At 40.0% G+C, this 20,250-nt stretch overlaps 1 protein-coding gene across 2 annotated transcripts in view; it reads right to left on the bottom strand.

The window, feature by feature from the left end:
* The window catches only part of cdkal1 (CDK5 regulatory subunit associated protein 1-like 1), a 221,321-nt gene that overhangs the window by 175,423 nt on the left and 25,648 nt on the right, over positions 1-20,250 (bottom strand). For both annotated transcript variants that reach the window (XM_041045092.1, XM_041045093.1), the window contains exon 4: positions 9,656-9,740. In XM_041045092.1, the coding sequence (XP_040901026.1) occupies positions 9,656-9,740 (85 nt within the window). The remainder of the gene's footprint in view (positions 1-9,655; positions 9,741-20,250) is intronic.

The raw sequence follows: 20,250 nt of genomic DNA, 5'->3' as shown, positions 1-20,250 counted from the left end.
TCCAATATTAACTTGGCCTCTTATGGCTTAAATCCACAATCGGGGATCAGCGAAAAGGCTGGAGCCCAGTAGGGTGCCTTAAGAGCCCAGCCATCTGAACGGATGAAAGGCGGGAGCTGTTTGTGATTGCTGTTAAGGAGGACCTTATAAGGACAGCAACAATGTGACAGGCTGTGATTATGCAGCCATCTATTTCAGGGACCACTCATGCACACACATCCCTGGAGTAACACAACAAAATAAGGACACTGAAGAATATCAGTTTGTTTTCTTGTGGGCTTAAGATTCCCTCAAATTGGGAAGAAAGCTTAAGATGCTTTGCAGTGCATCTATCAGTTTCAAATGAAAGAACAGGCTACATCAGGATAAACCTATATCACAGACATAAACATATTGTGCTTTTTTTAGATTCCTAAATGTCTCCCACATTCAGAAATAAATGCAAGTAGTGAGCCCTAAATCAGTTAAAAGCATTAGTACCAAAAAGCCAAAAACAAATTAATTTTGTTACATGACTGTCAGCATCTTCCCTGCTACTTATTTAGAAATAATTAGCATGGATAAGAGTCATTTAGAGTTATGTGTACAGAAATTTTAGGGATACATGTTTTCCCTCTGAGGAATAAATGTTTTCCCTAGACACACTGTAAATGGTAAATGAACCGCATTTACATGGGGTTTTTCTAGTCTTATCGACCACATTTTGAGGCAATTTGGGGCTCAGTATTTTGCCCTAGGACACTCTGACATGCGGACTGGAGGAACCCGCGATCGAACCACCGACCTTCCAATTAGTGGAAGGCTCGCTCTACCTCCTGAGCCACACTGCATTTAATAGCTTAATTTTCCCAGCAATAGTTTTTCTATAAGTGCTATATCAAAGCAACTGGACTTGCTTGAGGTTCGTGAAGACAGCATCTTCTTAGCGTCCAGTTGCCTTAGCAATTAGAAATACCATGACCTGGATGAGCGGAAATCTTCACAGACATGTTGCGGTAGTGGTATACATACACAGATAACATACAGAAACAGAAGCCAGTGTACAGGCATGTTTAACGAGATCAAATGGTGGGAGAGGTTGGTGGATCAGGCCTTTAGTCTCACACTGTGAGCAGGCATGCATTTTAGCCACATCCAAACGGGTGCACACACACACCCAGGCTTGGATACCAGAGCCCCATACTGTGCTGAGCCATGCGTTCAAACCCACTTTGTAGAACAGATGTGACAGGTTGTTTGTGAGGAGAATTCAGCAACACAGATGCATACGCACACACACATGTATATGTACTCTATATACTCAGCATGTAAGCATCAAAATGCACATACAAATGTGATATAGAATGGAATAAGTCACTAAATATATGAACCGGAAAAGACTAGAGATGCACAAACATTGGCTCGAACACAAAACCTGTCTGACATGATCACAGCTACAGATGCTGTACTGGTCCAGAGGTCTGCTGGTCCTCTAATTATCTACATCACTGGCACCCTCTAACTGCATCTAAAGGCAATAAATGTCCTGTGTGCATACTTGTGTGTGAGTGCACTTCTTCAAGGCATATTTAAAAATAGTGTGGAGGCAGGCAGTAGCTTTGTAGGCTTAGCTAAAAGCATTTCTATGATTTTGAACTTTTTGTGTGCGTGCTGCTTCCAGCTGAAGACACAGTCACACAAAAACACGTCTACACGGTATCTTCGGGGGATTTCTTGTCCTGGCACTGTGCTCTTCAAGCCACAGTCTCAAACAGTGGAGGCATTTTAAGATGAAATTGTAGTTCCCTCCCTTAAGTAACACCTAAATACTTTAATGACTTACTTAGACAGAGCAAATGATATTCTGTGCAACCTCCGTATTAATGTTATGTTTCACTGGTGACCAAATAAAAGCAGAACAACCTCTGACTTGACACACTATTACTACAACAGTATAAAATACTTTTCACTGGTGGGAGAAATGAGAGGACATAATACCTGGTCTTTTAAAGCCGACGGAAGCTGATAAAAGTCAAGTCCGTTAGGAACAGGGATTTAAACATTATTAGCCTTTCATCACATTACATTCATCCCTTCTGATGCCCACTTTGACTATCACCTTTTCTGATAAACAAGATTAAAAAAAAAAAAAAAAGAAAGGTAAGACTGTTACTTCACTTTCAGCGTTCCTCGCTCAAAATCGGCTCTGACCATTTGTTGTTGAGGTTGAATGTCTTAAGGGTTAAGCAAGACAAAAGGACCAAAATCCAGCCTGACAGCAGATAAATGATTTTAAAGGGATGAGTCTGTTTGGTCTGGAATGCTAGATGCTGACCTGATTATAAAAGTATTGTTAACAGGTTCATGTTAATGTGAGTTAGATCAAAGCTGGAGCTACCCCGGATAAGGAGGATCTAACATAGCGGCGGAGAACTTTCAGCGCTGCGTTCGGGTGAATTATCAAGATAAAGCTTCCTGCGAGGCATTTATCTGCATCGTGAGCAGTTAATGCAGTTAAATGCAGCTGAATAAAAATGATGTCACACAGTTACTGTTCACCACAACGTGGGCAAGAGGTTATGAAATATCAGATGTCAACTGAGAGAGGGAATAATTATTTGTATATAGCACACAGGAGAGCAAGCAGAGTTCTCTAATTGCTTCTGTACATGTGTAAGGAAAACAGAGCTGAGCCTCAAGTCTCAGGGTCTTTACGATGAATAAATCACAGATCTGACATGGCTGTATTTGGTGACAACAATGGAAAAGGATGCTTGTTTTGACCACTCACTTCGTACTGAATCACATGTGGCCTTAAGGCATTTCATCTTACCATCACAAGAACAGAACAGAACAAAACAGAGACCCGACAGAGTAGAACACAGTAGAACAGAACAAAAACAAACTGCTAACCTGCTTCATGAAGTCTGCATTTAGTACCTCCGTGCATGCTGTTTCATCTGCACACAGGTGAAGTGTGTAAGCCTGCTCAACTGTGAAATGCAGACCACTGCAGTTTGCACTGTCACCATGAAAACCATTGTGTTGTGAAAATGCTGGTATGCTGTATTACACAATAAATTGAAAACAATAAATCTAATCTAACATAACAAAAGGTAAACAGAACAGTACGCAGAGCAGAGCAGACAAAATTACCCATTTAAAAAAAAAAATCACAAACCATCACCTCCCACTTCATTCAGAAAAGTCTTTAGCAGCAGAGCAAAGAAAAGTCGAGTGCAGTGTAACTTTGCAGATGTACGGGCCAGCCCTGGCCTTGGTGTGGTTCTCATACAGCCCTGGGCTCACTGAGACCAACACATCAAGACGCCTGAACTCGGTTACACTCTCTACAACCCTCTGTGTATGCCTCTTTTCCCCTCTGTGTCTGCCAGTCTGTCTCTCCGTCTCTCTGACTATTTCTGTGTATGTGTGTGTGTGTGTGTGTGTGTGTGTGTGTGTACCCCAAAATGTAGGCTAATGCCCTGCGGAACTGACAGATTAAATGCCAATCCCTGGGTTGTTCCAAAACCAGCCCCAGGCAGCAAGCTGTGTGTTTGTCTGTCTGTGTTTGTGTGTATATACTTGTACTTCTATCTTTGTGAGGACCAGTTTGAATTATAGACCTAACAGAGTGAGGACATTTTGGCCGGTCCTCACTTTCTGACACACGTTCAATGGGCTGCTTGAGGATTAAGACTTGGTTTTAGGGTTCAGGTTAGGGTACGGGTTGAGGTTAGGCATTCAATCATGATAGGTAAAGTTAGGGTAAGGGGCTAGGGAGTGCGTTATGTCCGTGAGTGTCCTCACAAAGATAAAAGCACAAGTATGTGTGTGCATGTATGCACGCACAAATGCGTGTGTGTGTCCAGTCAGCTACAAATCCATTCCTGTGTGTCTGCTGGACTGGGTGAGCACAGACATAAAACAACTGCCCTTAGTAAACAACTCTAAAGGTCACTGCAGATTTCAGATTGTTTATATCCCGCTGTCATGTCCTGATGAAAAGGAAACATTTCTGGCCTTAATGTCAGTCACTTTCAGTTTGTCAGTTCATTTAAAACAACATGCTAGAAGGCCAACATGAACAGCTCCATGCATTATAAGCACTGTAAAAATAAAACACTTCGCTTGACCACAAAGCAATGTTAGACTTTAGACTGATTCTTAGAAGAACAAAGCAGACTAATATACGTATATATCAGTGTGACTGTGTGGGTGAGCGGTGTTCATGGTTTTCTGAGGTCAGTCTCAGATACTTTATTACCGGAGCAGCTCAGGTCTTGTCATTCGAAAGCTCTGTCATGTGACACATTGCAGCCTCAGCTCACTGAACTCTAGGTTTTGGAAAGACTTGCTAATGCTCCCTGACAGAGGCTGAAAAATTAGGCCTGTGGAGGAACATATGCAAATTTTGTTTCAGGGTGGATTTTCACTTTAATGATTTTATTTGCCAAGCATGACCTTTGCCTCTGGTAAATATGTGGCCATGAATCAATGACATAAAATCACTTGCCCCACATCAGTGGACATCTTACTAGTCAACAGATGCTCCTATGGGTTATAATGCTTTCGCCACCTGTAACTCTACTATAAATACGTGGTATTAAATTAGAACAAACACTCTGGGCCTGTGTGTTCAAGTGTTATCAAGTTATATTAGAAACTTATACTAAGATCCATCCTACTGCTAACCACTAAGTGGAAATGTGATTACCTGCAATTTCAGTAACAATATTGTGGCTGATTTCTCAACATGAGCATTACAGAACCAAACTATAGATATAATCAAAATATTCATATCAAACCATAACTGAGTGAGTCAGACTCAACCAAAATATCTTATTTCTTTTCTTTACTTTTATCTTGTGACATGATATGTAAGTCTGTACCCTGTCTGACTTTGGGTCTGTTTTCCACTACAATCCTGGCAGCATGCGGTCTACAATCAGTGGCCCCAAATTTGTAAAGGAACTTCTGCCAAGACAACACTGAGCCGACAATAGACTGTCCTGTAGCTAGGGGGCTTAATACATATTCACCAACCAGGCTACACATCTGTTATAAATACACAGTATAAGCACAGCACATAACACTTTGGACTTCTTCCAAGAGTTCATTCTGTGTGTTGTGTCCCTTTTCAATTAACATTAATGATTTTTTCTTTCTTATGGCTGGTTCATGAATATTAAAATTGTATGGAAATGAATGTAAATATAATGTGGGAATTGGCGTATTTTGAAAACATAAGTACAGAACTCCGAGTTGGGTTCTAATTCGTTAAGCATACATTCCCTTGATCATACAAATTACCAGAGACAGCCAAGTGGAGAAATCCAACACACACGCACATACGCACACACACTCACAGAAACATAGAGCAGTTTAATTACATGCTTTTGAGCAACTGTTTCCTTAATGCATTCCGCGTTCATTGATTTGAGAGGTCCCTGACACTGAATTACACTATAGATTTCGGCATTTCAAACGCATGCACATGTGCACCAACGTATCCATACTAAATTACTTTTTAGCATTCAGAAGCTGCTCTATTTGCAGTTTGGGCTACTTAGTGAGTTCCTGATGTAGAAGTCCTGCTGACAGAGTGAACAGCAGGGCCGAGTGCGGCATCGCACTAAAGAAGAAACTGGAAGGAATCCCAACTCCCAAACATGTCAACTCACCCCTGCACGCTGAGCGAAATGACACAGAGCAGCTTCAATTCGAAATGCAACACTTTGGAGAAGCAGTGCAACACCACTCAAAGGAGTTATTAAGAAAACAAATGAATGTTCTGGGCTTTGATATCATCTTAATAAGTACAGATTACATCAGCACCAAACCAATACTAAATCTGGCCTTGGGCAAGAAGACACAAACAAAACGTCTGGACTAAACCAAAACCAGTACACAACTCGTGCTTAGTTCAGCACAAACATACGAACACGGACACACACGCAACCATCCATATAACACACACACACAAACAATACTCTCACACGAGCTGCCTGGGCATCCATCCACCTGACTACCGCCATACACACAAACACAAATACAACTGCTTTCCCCACACACACTTGGCATGGATGCCAACTAAGCCCCAGTTCTCCAGAAGTAATAAACCATCTTTTCCCTGTGTCTCTTGAAACCATGACAGAAGACTCCTGAAAGCCCCTGTGCTTCCATTTTAACCCCCTCAACTCATTTACTAGGACACTGATCGTTACTTCTGTGACCACACGTTCGTGTGTGTGTGTGTGTTGGCAGTACATAATGTCCCACACTCCACAGCCATGGGGGACAATTTGTTTTACACCCAAATGTACACACACACACACACCAATAATATGGGACAGGATGACAAAATGGTCTACAAAGTGTTTTTAACATACACAGGACCTGAGTTATTTCTTTAAGCTCAGCTAAGGAAACAGTAAAAAAAACTGCATGAATTCCCCCACTCACACATTTGTGCATTCAACAGTCAGTCTCAGAACAAAGGTCTAAAAAACAGTAATAAAAATAATAACTATAATCTGTAAGCCCAACACCCAGAGGTGCAGAGTTAATATAAATTGTCATTTAAGACAGATATTTCCTTTAAGTGGAAATTATAAAAGAAAAAGAATAGGGAGTGGTGTGGCCAGTCTCTTTCAACATTAACTTTGAGCTGTAACAAAGGATAAAACCATAATGGCTAATGATATGATTTCCAATTTGTTTGTTTTTTTAAACAGAAAAGTGTGTTCAGAACAGTAAGCTGAGCACCACAGAGTAGCCCAGCTTGTTATTTAACATTCAGAGCCACGGCCTCCAACTACTTCTCCAAATAGAGTCAGAGAGGAGAGACATACACATGAACACATCAGCAGATGGCATTCAAGGTTAATACATTATTACCTGTGAAAACCATATCAAACAGACAAACAAACCTCTTCCCTTTTCTGTGGAGAATCTCTTGACAGGAGACAGGAGAAAGCAATAAATAAAATCCAGGTGGATAAGATTCACAATGTCTCATCACCGACATTACAGTGATACCACATATACAAACATACAACAGAGAGAATATTAATAAAAATTTTGAATAAGCTACGAAAAAAGAATTCACTGCATGTCAAACTTCAATCGAAACATTAACTTTCACTCTCCTCAAAAAAGATTTATCTACATTTGAGATTTAGCTTTAAGATTTTAAGGCAGTGAATTCAAAAAGAATTCCTAAATAAATTTAAAAACATTTTAGGACCGCCATACATGATGTCTCACCATGTGTGTGTGTGTGTGTGTGTGTGTGTGTGTGTGTGTGTGTGTGTGTGTGTGTGTGTGTGTGTGTGTGTGTGAATTATAAGTGTGTGTGCTTTTGGTACCAGGAGGTGCCGGCATTCCGGCCAGAGTGTGACTGAGCGCGAGGCAGCTCGTGTGCCTGCCTCCTCCTCTCTTTTTTTTTTTTTTTTCCTGTGTTGATCATTTGAAGAGAAGCCAAGGAAAAACGAATGGGATAAAAAAAAAAGAGTCACTTAAGTGGGCATTTGAATTCTGTCTGATCCTGTACCCCCTCATTTTTGTGTCTCCATCATACAGGCAGCAAGGGATGAAAGGCAAAAAACTTTTTTATTCCTCCTGTATGCGCCTGTGTGTGCCTGTGTGTGTGCACACACAGGCGCATGCATGCACATATGTGTGTGTGTATCCCTCCCAGTGAATAGAGCATTAATTGCATTAGCATTACAGCTGGGTGATTTCCAGTCAAAGAAAAACTCTGGCATCAACAAGGAAGACATTTTCTAAGTCTTGAAGTGTGTTATTATTTTGTGCACTTCAATTGAAAAATTCTTTGCATAAAAATTGGCATGACAGAAAGAGAGAAAGAGAAAGAGAGCATGGGGAGACGGCTGAAGCAGAAAGACAGGAAGATTGCACTGATCAAGTTGGCCAAGTAAAATTGTTCACCCTTGAACGTGTAATATTGCCTTATGATAAGTTACGCCATTGCGATGATTCACACATCCAAAATGTAAAATGTGACAGATGATAAATTGCTCCTTTCTGCCTTTAGCCTAAAATGCAAATTGTCTATAAGAGCCAACCAACTAAAAAGCCAACAATTTGTCCAATCAAACATGTCAGACGACGAGGAAGCTTTTTAAGGTGTCCAAATGTACACAAAACTCTTTAAGATAGATAGATACTTTATGCATCCCCTAGGGGAAATTCACAAGCCCAAAAGCAGAAAAACAGCACAGTACACACACAGAGCTGCTGGAAAGGCTGCCACTCGTGGCAGCGCCACGTCAAGTTGAAAAGCTAAAGCAAATAAGTTGAAAAGCTAAAGCTACGACCATGGAGCTGCAGCCTCTTTATTCAGATTTGGAAGTGCTTGAAACAGCCTGAGGAATGTGTAGTCTCCCTGCAGTCAACGTGGAAAATAATGATTTTCATTACTGATTAATTTGAGGATTATTTTCTCATTTAATAAATTAATCTTTTCGTAGATAAAATTTCAAAAAACTACAAAATCCCACAGCTCACAGTAACTTATTTAATGCTCATTTATGTTGTGTGGGGCCCAAACAGGAGTGCGTTAACAGGTTGAAGTTGAGTTATTGTCAATCTCCAATGGAAGTTACTACGAATTTTACAAGAGGATGAAAGTCTTCTTTGTCACACTGGGTTTAAGAGTTTAAAATCATATCTGTTACAAAAAATTAAATTAACAGTCAAAATGTTCATAATATATTCACTTTAGTGAAACTTAAAACTGTTTTCAATAACAAATTCCTGATTTTACAAACAGAATCACCTAGTGACTCAAACTCTCTTGTTCTCTCTCGCTATCACAAAAGCACATAGCCACCAGGTGTGTGTGTGTGTGCGTGCGTGTGTTTGTGTTTGTGTGTGTGTGAGTGTGTGTGTGCCCCTGATGGAGGGAAATTAATCAAAATGCAAAACAGTTTCTAGCTTAATTTCTCTGTGTTTATGCAAATTTGGGTGCTTCTCTCTCTCTCTCTCTCTCTCTCTCTCTCTCTCTCTCTCTCTCTCTCTCTCTCTCTCTCTGTATTTCAACAGTGCAGTGACAGATCAGCGGAACAGTGAGTAGGTGGAAACTGACATGGGGCAACGGGCTGCAAAGATGTAACACGCATGTACATGTACACGCACACACACACACACACACACACACACACACACACACACACACACACACGAGTATAGCAAAATCTGAATAAAAACAGCATAAATGTTACAAATGGAATTAATTACTTTTTTGTGGGGTTACGCTAGATATGTTCAAAATTTTGAAAAAGATATTCCAGGACCTAAGGCATAATCATTCTTTATTTGTTGACGGGTTTGGAAGATGTAATTATTCTGGCAGGCTATTTGCTGTCTTGATGTTTTGAGACACAAATTTTAAATTCTGACTGAAATACATCATCTTATAAGAAATGATGGGGAAACCTACTCATTTTTTCCTTTTTTTTCTTTCTTATTCCAGCAGCCAATCAAATTAGTCCCGATTGATTTTTCTACCACCTCATATGCTATAATTGCTTTAGTCAGTAATGCTTCTTTTATTTTCATCCAATTCCTATGAAACAAATGAAAATCTTTTCTACTGTTTGCATAAAATAAGAACTACAGGGCAAAGTGTGTATTTTGTGTGTTTCAGTACTTGATCGAGTTTCTGAAGTGGTCCTCTGCAGGGTTTTTCACAGTGCAGCTGTTGAGCAACCACAGGTCTGCTTCTGTTGGGTCATCTATAGAAAGACAGAGAAAGTTCACTTATTTTTACAGCACATAATCACAAGCATGAGGCTGTAAAGAAAGAAACCCCAGATCTAACCAACCAACACATAATCACAAAACAAATCACATTACATAAGATTCAACACAGCACAGGGAATCCTAAAAAAAAGCAGAAATACTTAACTGGTCTCTGGCACAGTTCCTTTGTGTCTGAAACACGCAATGGGACAGTGTGTCCTCAAAAAGTCACACCCAAATGATCCCATGTTTCACTAACTTTCAACCAGTCTCTCAAAAAAATGTGAAAAAATGTGTCTCCTTCACAAAGAATAATCTCTTAAGATCTTTACAGCTTTTTAAAAGGTGTCTAGTGATTTCAAGATGTTATTTAGGTAGACAGCTATCTTATTCTCAGGAAGAAGCTCTGCACGTTCTCATCTCATTTAATTCATTTAATTCCATGTGGACGTGTTTGTTTGTGTCACTCATTTGACTCCTACTTGCCTGCAGCAAACCCAGAATGCTGAAGTTAGGTTTCTGAGTGCCAGAAGAAAAGGGGACCAGATTTCTTCAGAGCTGGCCTCCTTTTATTTGGTCACAGTAAGCAGAGTTGATTTTAAGGTTTTATCGTCTGTTTGTTTTAAAGGCTTTGAATGTTTTGGCACCTTCCTGTACCTCAGATTTCCTCTGCCTCGACTCAAATAAACCAAATGGTTTAATTGTTTTGATTTATTTTGTTTTCAACTTGAAAATGTGCAACACTGTAGCCATGCCAGATGTTTTTTTTTAATGTGCTTTCTAAATAAAGTTGCTTAAGTATAGAGGCCTTAAAGTTACCATAAGGATCCAATCCAGCTCCTGGACCAGCTCTGGCACAATAAGGCCTTATGTGCTGGATTAGAAAACTTGTGTTTATTGGCTGTGACCCTGGCCGCTTTTTTCATGGCATCCTCAGACATGGAGATTTACGCGAGAAGCTGGTCACAGCTAAAATGAAATGCATCAGCTTCACTCAAAAACAGACCTATTTTGACTTAACAAGGTACTCAAACTTAGGTCACAATGCATTCCCTAGACCCTTACCCTTACCTTAATCATCTCAAAGAAATGCCCAACCCCAACCCTTACCTAACCTAACCCTAACTTAAACTTAATTCTAACCTTGATACCAAGTCTTAACCCTAAAACTGCCTGTAAAGGTAAGAGGACCAGCCAAAATGTCCACACTGCAATGGTTTCAAACTAAAATTCATCCCCACAAATACAGAAAGGCATGCACGCGCACACGCACAAAGCGGTGTGTTGCTCCTTGCGACGTTAAGCTCGGCTGCTACTCAGGGCGATGGTGGCAGGCTTTGCATGGCACTGCCAGGAGAGCTGTCACACACAAAGACACATATACTCGGGGGGATATGGCACGGCAGTGGTGGGGAGCTAGAAGCTCGCTCCTTTACGCTACATTGAACCAGATATTTCACTTAGAATCCACTTCCCAGCTGCAGTCAAGCATACACACACACACACACACACAGTATTTCCTGCTTTAGTTAATTTGATACGCACCCACAGTGCTTTTTACACAGCAGGTCCCAGGATGCTGAGAAAGGGAAGATTACCAGTTACACCGCACCTTGCCTTTAGTAAATTTTGCTTCTCAAGCCCTCGCTCTCAACAAAACAGACAGAAGCACAGTTACAGACACAGTCACAGACACAGTCACACACACCAACTTTTAGGACTAAGGACAAACCATGAATGAACAAAACTGTTCATCAAATTATTCTCAGTGAATCACAAATAAAATGTGATACCAATTCACTCTCATTATTATTCTGACTGAACATCTAATATCTTGGTTGCACATGCTGAAGTATGGGTAAGAAAAAATAAAGATGAAAGATACAAGATGCAATGGAACTAGCATCAAGGAATAATATCAAGGTGTCTTCAAGTTTCATTAAGTTGTATATAAAACCTTTATTGTTCCAGTTTGCCAAGAGTGTGAAACAAGCCTGATGGAGAAAAGTCTGATAAGACAACAAATCTGCAAGTAAAAAAAATTCAATCCACAGTTTTTAACTCACAATGTCTTCATACGTTTTAAAGAACATTTAAGGCGCTGAAGTTATGTTTCATGCTTGAATAATGTAACACAACAGTTTGGGCCATGACGTGTGTTTGTCTGACTGTATTGGACAGTAAGCTTGACTTAATGATGTCTCATAAAAACAGAAAAGTGCAGCTGCTCATCTCATAAAAGCACTAAAACGTGAGTCACAGTGGTAGGACATCAATCATGTGTTGGCTTGGGGTTTGTTTTTGTTGGTTGTGTTGTTGTTTTGTGTGTTGCAGGGAATCAAAATTTCTATTTGGACAGGACCATAAATAGAGAGCCCAAAAATACAATACAAACTACAAACGAAATGTGTGCATGTGTGTATTTGTGATGAGGAAATGAGCAGAGAGACAGAGGGAAAGAAAATAAGTTCAGCTGGCAAAAGGTGCCCATTATGCCTACCTTTATTTGTCTAGGCAACCAAAACACACAAACACACACAAAGATACACACGAATGCAGGACTAGTGGGAGTGGTCTCAGCTGTGTGGTTGCTGTCTCCTCTCTGTCCCGAGGGAGGATTTCCAGACCAACAATAACAACCTCTCCATCAATTTAACACACACACACACACACATACACGCAAGACAGATACAGTACAAACATCTGCGAAACAATCCTATTTACAGAGTCAGCACAACTTACCAGTGCACAGATAAAAACTACAGGAAACAGCAAACAAAAACATGCTAGATGTTTCAGTACTAAAGCTTCTTTTTGCTCATAAGTGTCTGAATCAGATTCAATTTCAAATGAACCAGCTCACTCATATTTAATTAGCTCAGCAACCGACTATTAATTTATACCTTTTATACCTATTAATCCACTTATTACTTTATTAGTTAATTAGTCTGTAAAATGTTACCACGAAGGTACAAAGTAGTGACTTCATAATCACATTATAAAATAATCTTTGCATCTCTTTCAAATATTTAGTATTTTCACTTTGAAATTTAACTAAACCATTTAATTAAAAGTTATAAAATTATAATTGACACTTGTACTGTATAATCAATCAGTATTTTCAGCACTATATTAAAAACTGCTGCCATAATTTAGGGGAGCAGCACCATTGCTGTGCTTGCCCACGATACGAGTCATACAACAAGCTCCTGCTCACATGATTTTCAAATCCTTGCTTTTAATCGCTGAAGCAAGGCAGCCATGGATTCTGTCCAAATGCCCGCACTAATGACTAATTTTCTGGTATTTGTAGCTTTAAACCTCTTTGGCCCTTTGAGTCCAGGAAGTGACAACAGCAGCTGTTCTTGATCCAGAATCGGTCTCGGCAGATAGACACAGCAGCAATCTCTGTCCAGTGGCAAAAAGGCTGACACAGTCCAACTTCAGCGGCAGAAAAGGAGGAAATCTGTGCCAGCTTCATACTGGTGGCAACAACATGCCCCTGGTCAGTAGCCCTGCTACTGCCATTGAACCGGGGGGGTTAAAGCCACCACCAGAGATTGAAATTAACTGAGGCAAAAGCTGTTTCTGAGTCACAAAGGGCTGTTAGAGGTGTAATCTCATGGCAAAACACCAGAATAATGTACAGATGGCAGAGGTCACTGTCAACTACCCACAACTTTCACTTTGTTTTAGGGATTAGAGCTTTAATCATTTTGATGTAACCCTGGCTCTTGTTATCTGTTTTCCTATAAGACGCTGACTAAGTGATGGTGTTTTCCAAGACGTTCAGAGTCACATGTACTACAGTGCTACAGTCTGAAGCACAGGTTTACTTCCCTGAATGTAGACACTGCTGCAAAACTTCCTCAAAATCCAAATAAATTTTCTACATTTTTTTCTAAATTACAGAAAACCGCAAGAAACTCAACATAGGCCTGATTGTAGTACCTTACAGCTCAAAGTGATCTCATAAGGTCACATTTTTAATGAGATGCTTTTCTTTTTCTAGAAAATCTAGAAAATAGATCATTTTTAAATCATCTCAGTCCATGATTTTAGGTCATGAATGGTTATCAATCATTTTTATATGTTATCTTTCCAAGCGCAGATTAAAAGGGAAGTACAAACTAGGTTTTCTTACAGGGAACTTGGCAAACTATGAAATCAACAGCACAATCAATGTCAGATGACTTTGCTGACTGATTGTTCACTGCGATATCAACATCATCCTCTGTTAGACTCTTGAACTCTTCAAAAAAATTAAACCACTGTATGTTGACAGTGCGCGGTAGACTTACTTTTTAGGGAACATGTTATTAAACCGTCCGTTGCAAAGTGTGTTTTTTTGTTCAGGTCTGCATCAGTGAGGGAAATGACTCAGCATTGAACTGGCCATAAATTCCTACCACACAAAGAAATGCAGCTATTGAGAAATCTCTGGAAAGATAAATTTGCATAAGATTTGCATATGTATGGTGCTGCAGCCAATGGCAGGGGAGTGATTTGGTTAATTTTGCATATCATGGCCATCAGGCAGTTGTGTGATTGGTTGTTAGAACAGAATGTGCGCAGACTGTTTTTATCTGATAAAGAAAAGGCCCAAAGGGTGAGACAAGCATCCTAGCATGTGTGTGTGTGTGTGTGTGTGTGTGCACGCATAGCAAAAGCAATCTATGTTAACCCTATATCTAGCTCAGTCTGGAGTTCATAGGTGTGCAGGGTGTGTGCAGAGCAGGTTGAGAGTAGCTAAATGGCAGTTGTTTATATTGACACAAGTACTGCCTTGGTTGTATTATATATGCTGACATTTTTGGACAAACCACTAAGAACAGCTTATGAAAAACATAATGACACTTTTATCCAAGCTACCTAAGCCCTGAAACAATCTAATATATATATATATATTTTTTTTTTTTTTTTTTTTTTTTTTTAGTTCAAGTATTAGTTGTGGTAGTAACAGGAGAATATTGAAGGTACCTTTTTCTCTACAAATCTCGCTCTCTCTCTCTCATGCACACACATCCACCAGTGTAATAATGGCACTATTTCACACAATCTGGAGCCCACAGACGAAAAGTCTGTTTTATATTTTATCCAATATAAGAAATATATTCCATCTGACCACAACATCTGACCCCCAAATAAATTGTTTTTTGGGTTTGGTTTTTTTTTATGGGTATTTGTGAGTTACTGAAATGAATAAGGAATTCCATCATTCTCAGTAACAGCTGACCCCACTATACATAAAAGGAAAATGGCCTGTGTGTGGGGGGGGGGTGTATATACACAGTTTTCTGTTTGTTTGTATGTGTATAGAGGTATATTGTGTGTATGGAGGTGTGTATTTGTACATTCTTTTAAAACATCCCCACTGACTGACCCAAATGGCTAAATCTAATCCATGAGGTTATTCCTGCGTGTGCTTCTGTGTGCGTGTGTTTGTGATATTCACCCTAAATTCACCCCACAACCAAATCATACAAAAGACTGGGATGCTGGAAAGGTAGCACCTGGGGTCAGTGTGCGTGTGTGTGTGTGTGTCTATGTGTACACGTAAGCACAAGGTCATACATAGAAGATGAGGAGAAAGGGTTATGGGAGCAGGTGCATGCACCAAATAAGTATGAATGGAAAGATGGACAAAAGAAAGAGTGAGAGCAAGGATCAGATGGCTGTTAGTGTATATAAAAAGAAATAAAGAAAAAAGGATTAAAGGCATAGGTAGGAAAGACAGCCCTGGAGGAGGGTCATCCTGAGAGGGGAATAAAAATAGAGAAAAGAGTGTGAAGTGGAGGCAGGTGATTGTAGACACCCAAACAGGGTTTTAAGGATGACCGGCGTGAGCAACAAAGAGTAAAAAGAAACAGAGAAAAAATGGAAGAGAGTGAATGGAGAAGGAAAAAGGAAACAAAAAAAAGGAGTGGCAAAGAGAAGTGGATGAGAAAGTGTCAGCAGTAACAACCCCACTCTGATCTGAAAAAAAAAAAAACTGCTTCATGAGCGTAACATCAAAAACATTTTATGGCTAATGTGTTGTGGTGCACGTGTGAGGCCTGTGTGTTTTCAGCTTTGAAATTATATAAATATTTTGCTTCAGGTAACACTACAAAATTATGTATTCCGCTGTATTTGCACATTATGTCTATTGTCACTTTACCCACAGGTGTGTGTGCAGCACCCCGCAGAGAAACAGAGATGAGGCTCAGCTGCACGGTCAGAGAGCAGAGAAACGCACAAACAATAACAGGCAAAATGGGTAATTTCCCTGAACTCTCATGTATCCACTGTATGCAGATGTGCCAGTTCACAAATGAAAACTGTAAATCTATTCAGTTGTTCACTGTTAACAAACAGCTGCTTTTCACACTCAAGCGAGAAAGTGTGTAAATTGAATTTATTTGTCTGTTTCCCTAAATGTAGGTGGTTAAAACTGTTGTGTTTCTTTGTTAGGTGCAAATTTATTTTTGCACCACATACAAAGGACATAGTATGAATAAAATATTTATAACATTTAACCTGAAACTGCATTCAAAAACATAACATAAAGCATATGAAGTGAACTTGGAGAGATAACCTGGACACAGGAGTCTTTGTGCATTATTTTACTCGATTCCTCACTTTGAGAGTCCATCCTCTAACTATGCTTCAACAGCATGTTTTTAAATTTTTCATAATAGTTTTCATAATGCTGGGAGTGTGGGTATCACAATTAACAATGCAGAAAAGTTTTCAGGTGTGGAGCACTTACCAAGAAGTGGAATCAGGTGTGTAAGGCCAAGGTTAAAGTAACATATAAGCGTTACCTTATTGCTGAACAACTGAATTTCTCCTTGTCTGTGGTGACATTACACCACAGAAGAAAAGTGCTATCGCTTCACAAGAAGACGTCAAAATGGAGGAGCCACTCCGCATATACAAAGCCATTGAGAGTGAAATTTTAAAAAAGCTGTTTTTCAATACAAAAAATCGATGCTGGAAAACAGGACAATTGTGTATTTGGTCTTCATAGCCTCCAGTGGACAGTGGTGCAGTGGTTAGCACTGTCACCAGGGGGCTGTTCCTCAGCCCCCTGTGACTCTGCACAGAATACGCCAGTCTAGATAACAGATGGATGGATCTTGAAATGCTTCACACAGCACTGGTGTGATTGAGTGTTTTAAGAGAAAGCAAACAAAGCGTTTAAATCACCTGACTGCCAGTGTGTCACAAACACCTACATCTGACCTCACAGTTTGAACTTGATCCCCAGAGTAAATGTGAAACACACAACCACCAAGGGCCAAAGAAACAAGGAAAGATGGGATGCAAAGCTCTCTTGGAAAAGTAAATCAGAACATCATCACCATAAAAAGCAACACAAAAGGGACAGAATGGCATCTTTCTCCGAAAATGAATAAAATAAGTTTCCAAAGATGTTTCCAAACGAGTAAAACATGTTTTTCAGAGTTGTTTCAAATAACCATATTTTACTGGAGACACCACAGATTGAAAATACAAGCCACAGGCACGGTGGAGGGGGGCGGGGGGTGATTGTAATTCATCCAGCGTTGTTAAGCTTCTATCAGCATGCACATACCTGATATTTTGCCATAATATCCTAAAACCACCATCGCTCTTTTACACCCTCCTTCCCCCCAAGTAACTTTTTTCTTTAATGTATTCTCTTCCTCCTTTTCATTTTTCCCACATTATCCAAACTCTCTATTTCCCCTCCTCTCCCTTGCCTCATTTATCCACCATATATTACATCCAGTCACTTTTTCGCCTTGCCTCCCACTTTCTTATGTCATTTGCAAACCCCTAGTTGTCACCACTTTCTCCTCTTTTCTTCTTTCCCAATTTTCTCCACATATCAAAAATGTCTTGTTCTTTTTCCTCCTCTCTTGTTTTTATTTCAATTTCCACTGCACCATCTATTAACCTCAGACTTTTCTCCCTTTTCATTTTCTCCTCTCCATCTTAAAATTACAGTGTCCTCAGCTGATTTAAAAAGGCAATTTTGTCAAGTCTTTCATTTTTTTTGTTGAAGTGAAAAGTGACATGGTACAAATATTGCCAAACATCTTACAGACAGATTTGGAAGCTGTGTTTTCCTAGAAAACTTTCATATGCTTAAAATTATCCTATGTCTTGAGCGCTGCATACAGGTGAAAGTGATAAAAGTCCTTCCTGAAGCAATAAACTAGTCCCATAATTCATCAATTTGATGTGCAGAAAAGGACAGACAGCTGTTTGCTTGGCTGTTTCGTTTAAAAAGAACAGCAATATGTGTCTACTTGTAATGCATTAAAGGCGTCAAAAATTAAAGCATGGATAATTAATGACAAACGTATCCACAATAATTACACTGTAAAATTTAAAAAGGCACTTGTCACATGTACAATTAGAGTATGTCATATGTCCACTTTGACTTCTGTGCTGTAATAAAGCTATAAAAACAAACACTGTTCTATAAATAGCAGGTTAATTTACAAAGCCTTACAGTAACACACTCAGTAATTGGTACTGTCATCTGAATAATTAAAGACTTTTGTGTTGATATGATTGCACTATATAATGAAACAGCAATCTTACTTTCTAGCACCATGGAGCTCCCATGGTGATTACTCTGCAAACAGATTTGTTTTCTCCCTGCCGGGAGAGTACTTAGCATTTTTAGTTCTCACTGATTATCAAGCATCTCGCTCGGGTTTTCCAGGCAGTTCAGGAAGTTCACTGCAGTCAGATCTTGTATATTTATGTAGGAAAACGAGCTCTGGAGACTCTCTGCTTTCCAAGCTCCATAAACCTTTCATACAGGCTCCTTTAATTCTCTCTTTCTTGATGACAGATATATATCATACATAACCCCACTTTCACTGCTATCATGGTGGCTACAGTATCATATTTTCCATTTCAGACAGAAGTGCAGTTTCCAAATTTTCTCTAACATTCCCTCGCCAGCCATACATATGCTGTTTAAGTTATATCTGTCCCTAGTGGTGACAGATTCAACTGTGCTAAAGAACGTGGCAACAAGACTGAATGCAGCGGTTGTTAGTTCTTGCTGTCTTTGCAGTACGCAAGCTCTACATCAAATCTGGATTAAATTTCCCATACTGTTTGGCTCCACTTTAGGCCTCCATTCAGTCATTTCCCAAGACTACGTAAACTAAAACAAAGTATCTGAGCGATTGAGATGTGCAGATTTTTCAGATCTATGGTGTCTCTGACTCCCCCCCTGGTCTTCGGCCACGGTAGATGATATATGAGGGCAAGGACGCCTGGGTGCGTATGTGTGTTAGTGAGTGTGTCTGTGTGTGTGTAAGTAACAGAGAGAAGAAGCAGACAGCAGCCCTAGGGGTCAATATGATGCTCCTGGTGCTTCACACACAGACCACACCATGACCCACTTTCCAGCCCATCCCACACTCACACCCCACATGCACACATGCATGCGTGTGCACACACACACTTACACTTGTCTCCCTTGTTATTTCTGCCTTCTCCCCTCCATCCATTCCACCCTCCATCTCAAACACACCATCTTTCCTCCTCCATGCCCCCCTGCCCATCTCTCATCTTACAAACACACACACACACACAGGACATGCTGACCTTGGGATACAGTGCAGTGGTGGTTTATAGGGGTAAGCAGGCTGGGGCAAAGGGGTGGCTTTGGGGTGAATAGATACACTTGACTGAGCTAACAAGCCCTGTATGGCCTTACTGGCTGATTGGTTGCCCGGACAGCTGGATGCCAGGCTGGCTGGACTGGGAGGACAGGTGGACTGGAGGGCAGGGTGGGGCACTGACCCGCTCCGCAATGTTGTGTATCACAATCAAGCCAGATACAGAGATCACTGTCATGAAAGTGAGATTTGAAAGGACATAATGTGATCCAACAAAATTACTTGCTGCTGTGGAAGACCGACAATGACAAGGATTTCTCTTAGTGACAAAATTGGTTAGTTAGTGCTAACAGCAGCAAGAACACAAAGCAACAGCTCTTCTCTGCTTTTTAAGTCATATTTTATTTCATGTAGGTGCAACTGTGATCTGGAGCATAATTTGGAAAATGATGTGTCCAATCATTGTCATTTCAGCCACACCACTTCTCTAATATCTTCTAAATCACACTCATGCATAATAAAATTAGATCACTAAATAAAACAAGTCACTCCAAGCAGGAAAATAATATTGTTGTCACTAGATGGTGCAAAGTGGTGGTGGAATTGTGTCAAACTTAACGTAGTTGGCTCGAATACAATTGGTACAACAAAAAAAAACAGAAACAATAATAGTTTGCTTAACCCATTTATGAAATCGCATTGATCCAACACTATTACAGCTTTAATGTGTCACATATCAAAACTCCCCTGGTGTCCTGACCTTGGCGAAAATAAGAAAGAAAGAAAACAAAACAAATATTATTTGGCAGTTCTACATTGTTTTTAGTCACGTTGTTGCACAACAAAATTGATTGCCTCAAACAATATCCATCTCTGTGAATGACTGATC

The sequence above is a fragment of the Toxotes jaculatrix genome, chromosome 8 (assembly GCF_017976425.1).
Source record: "Toxotes jaculatrix isolate fToxJac2 chromosome 8, fToxJac2.pri, whole genome shotgun sequence".
NCBI lineage: Eukaryota > Metazoa > Chordata > Actinopteri > Toxotidae > Toxotes > Toxotes jaculatrix.
Note: the sequence above shows the minus strand (reverse complement) of the source record. Positions and strands in the feature narration are given on the sequence as shown.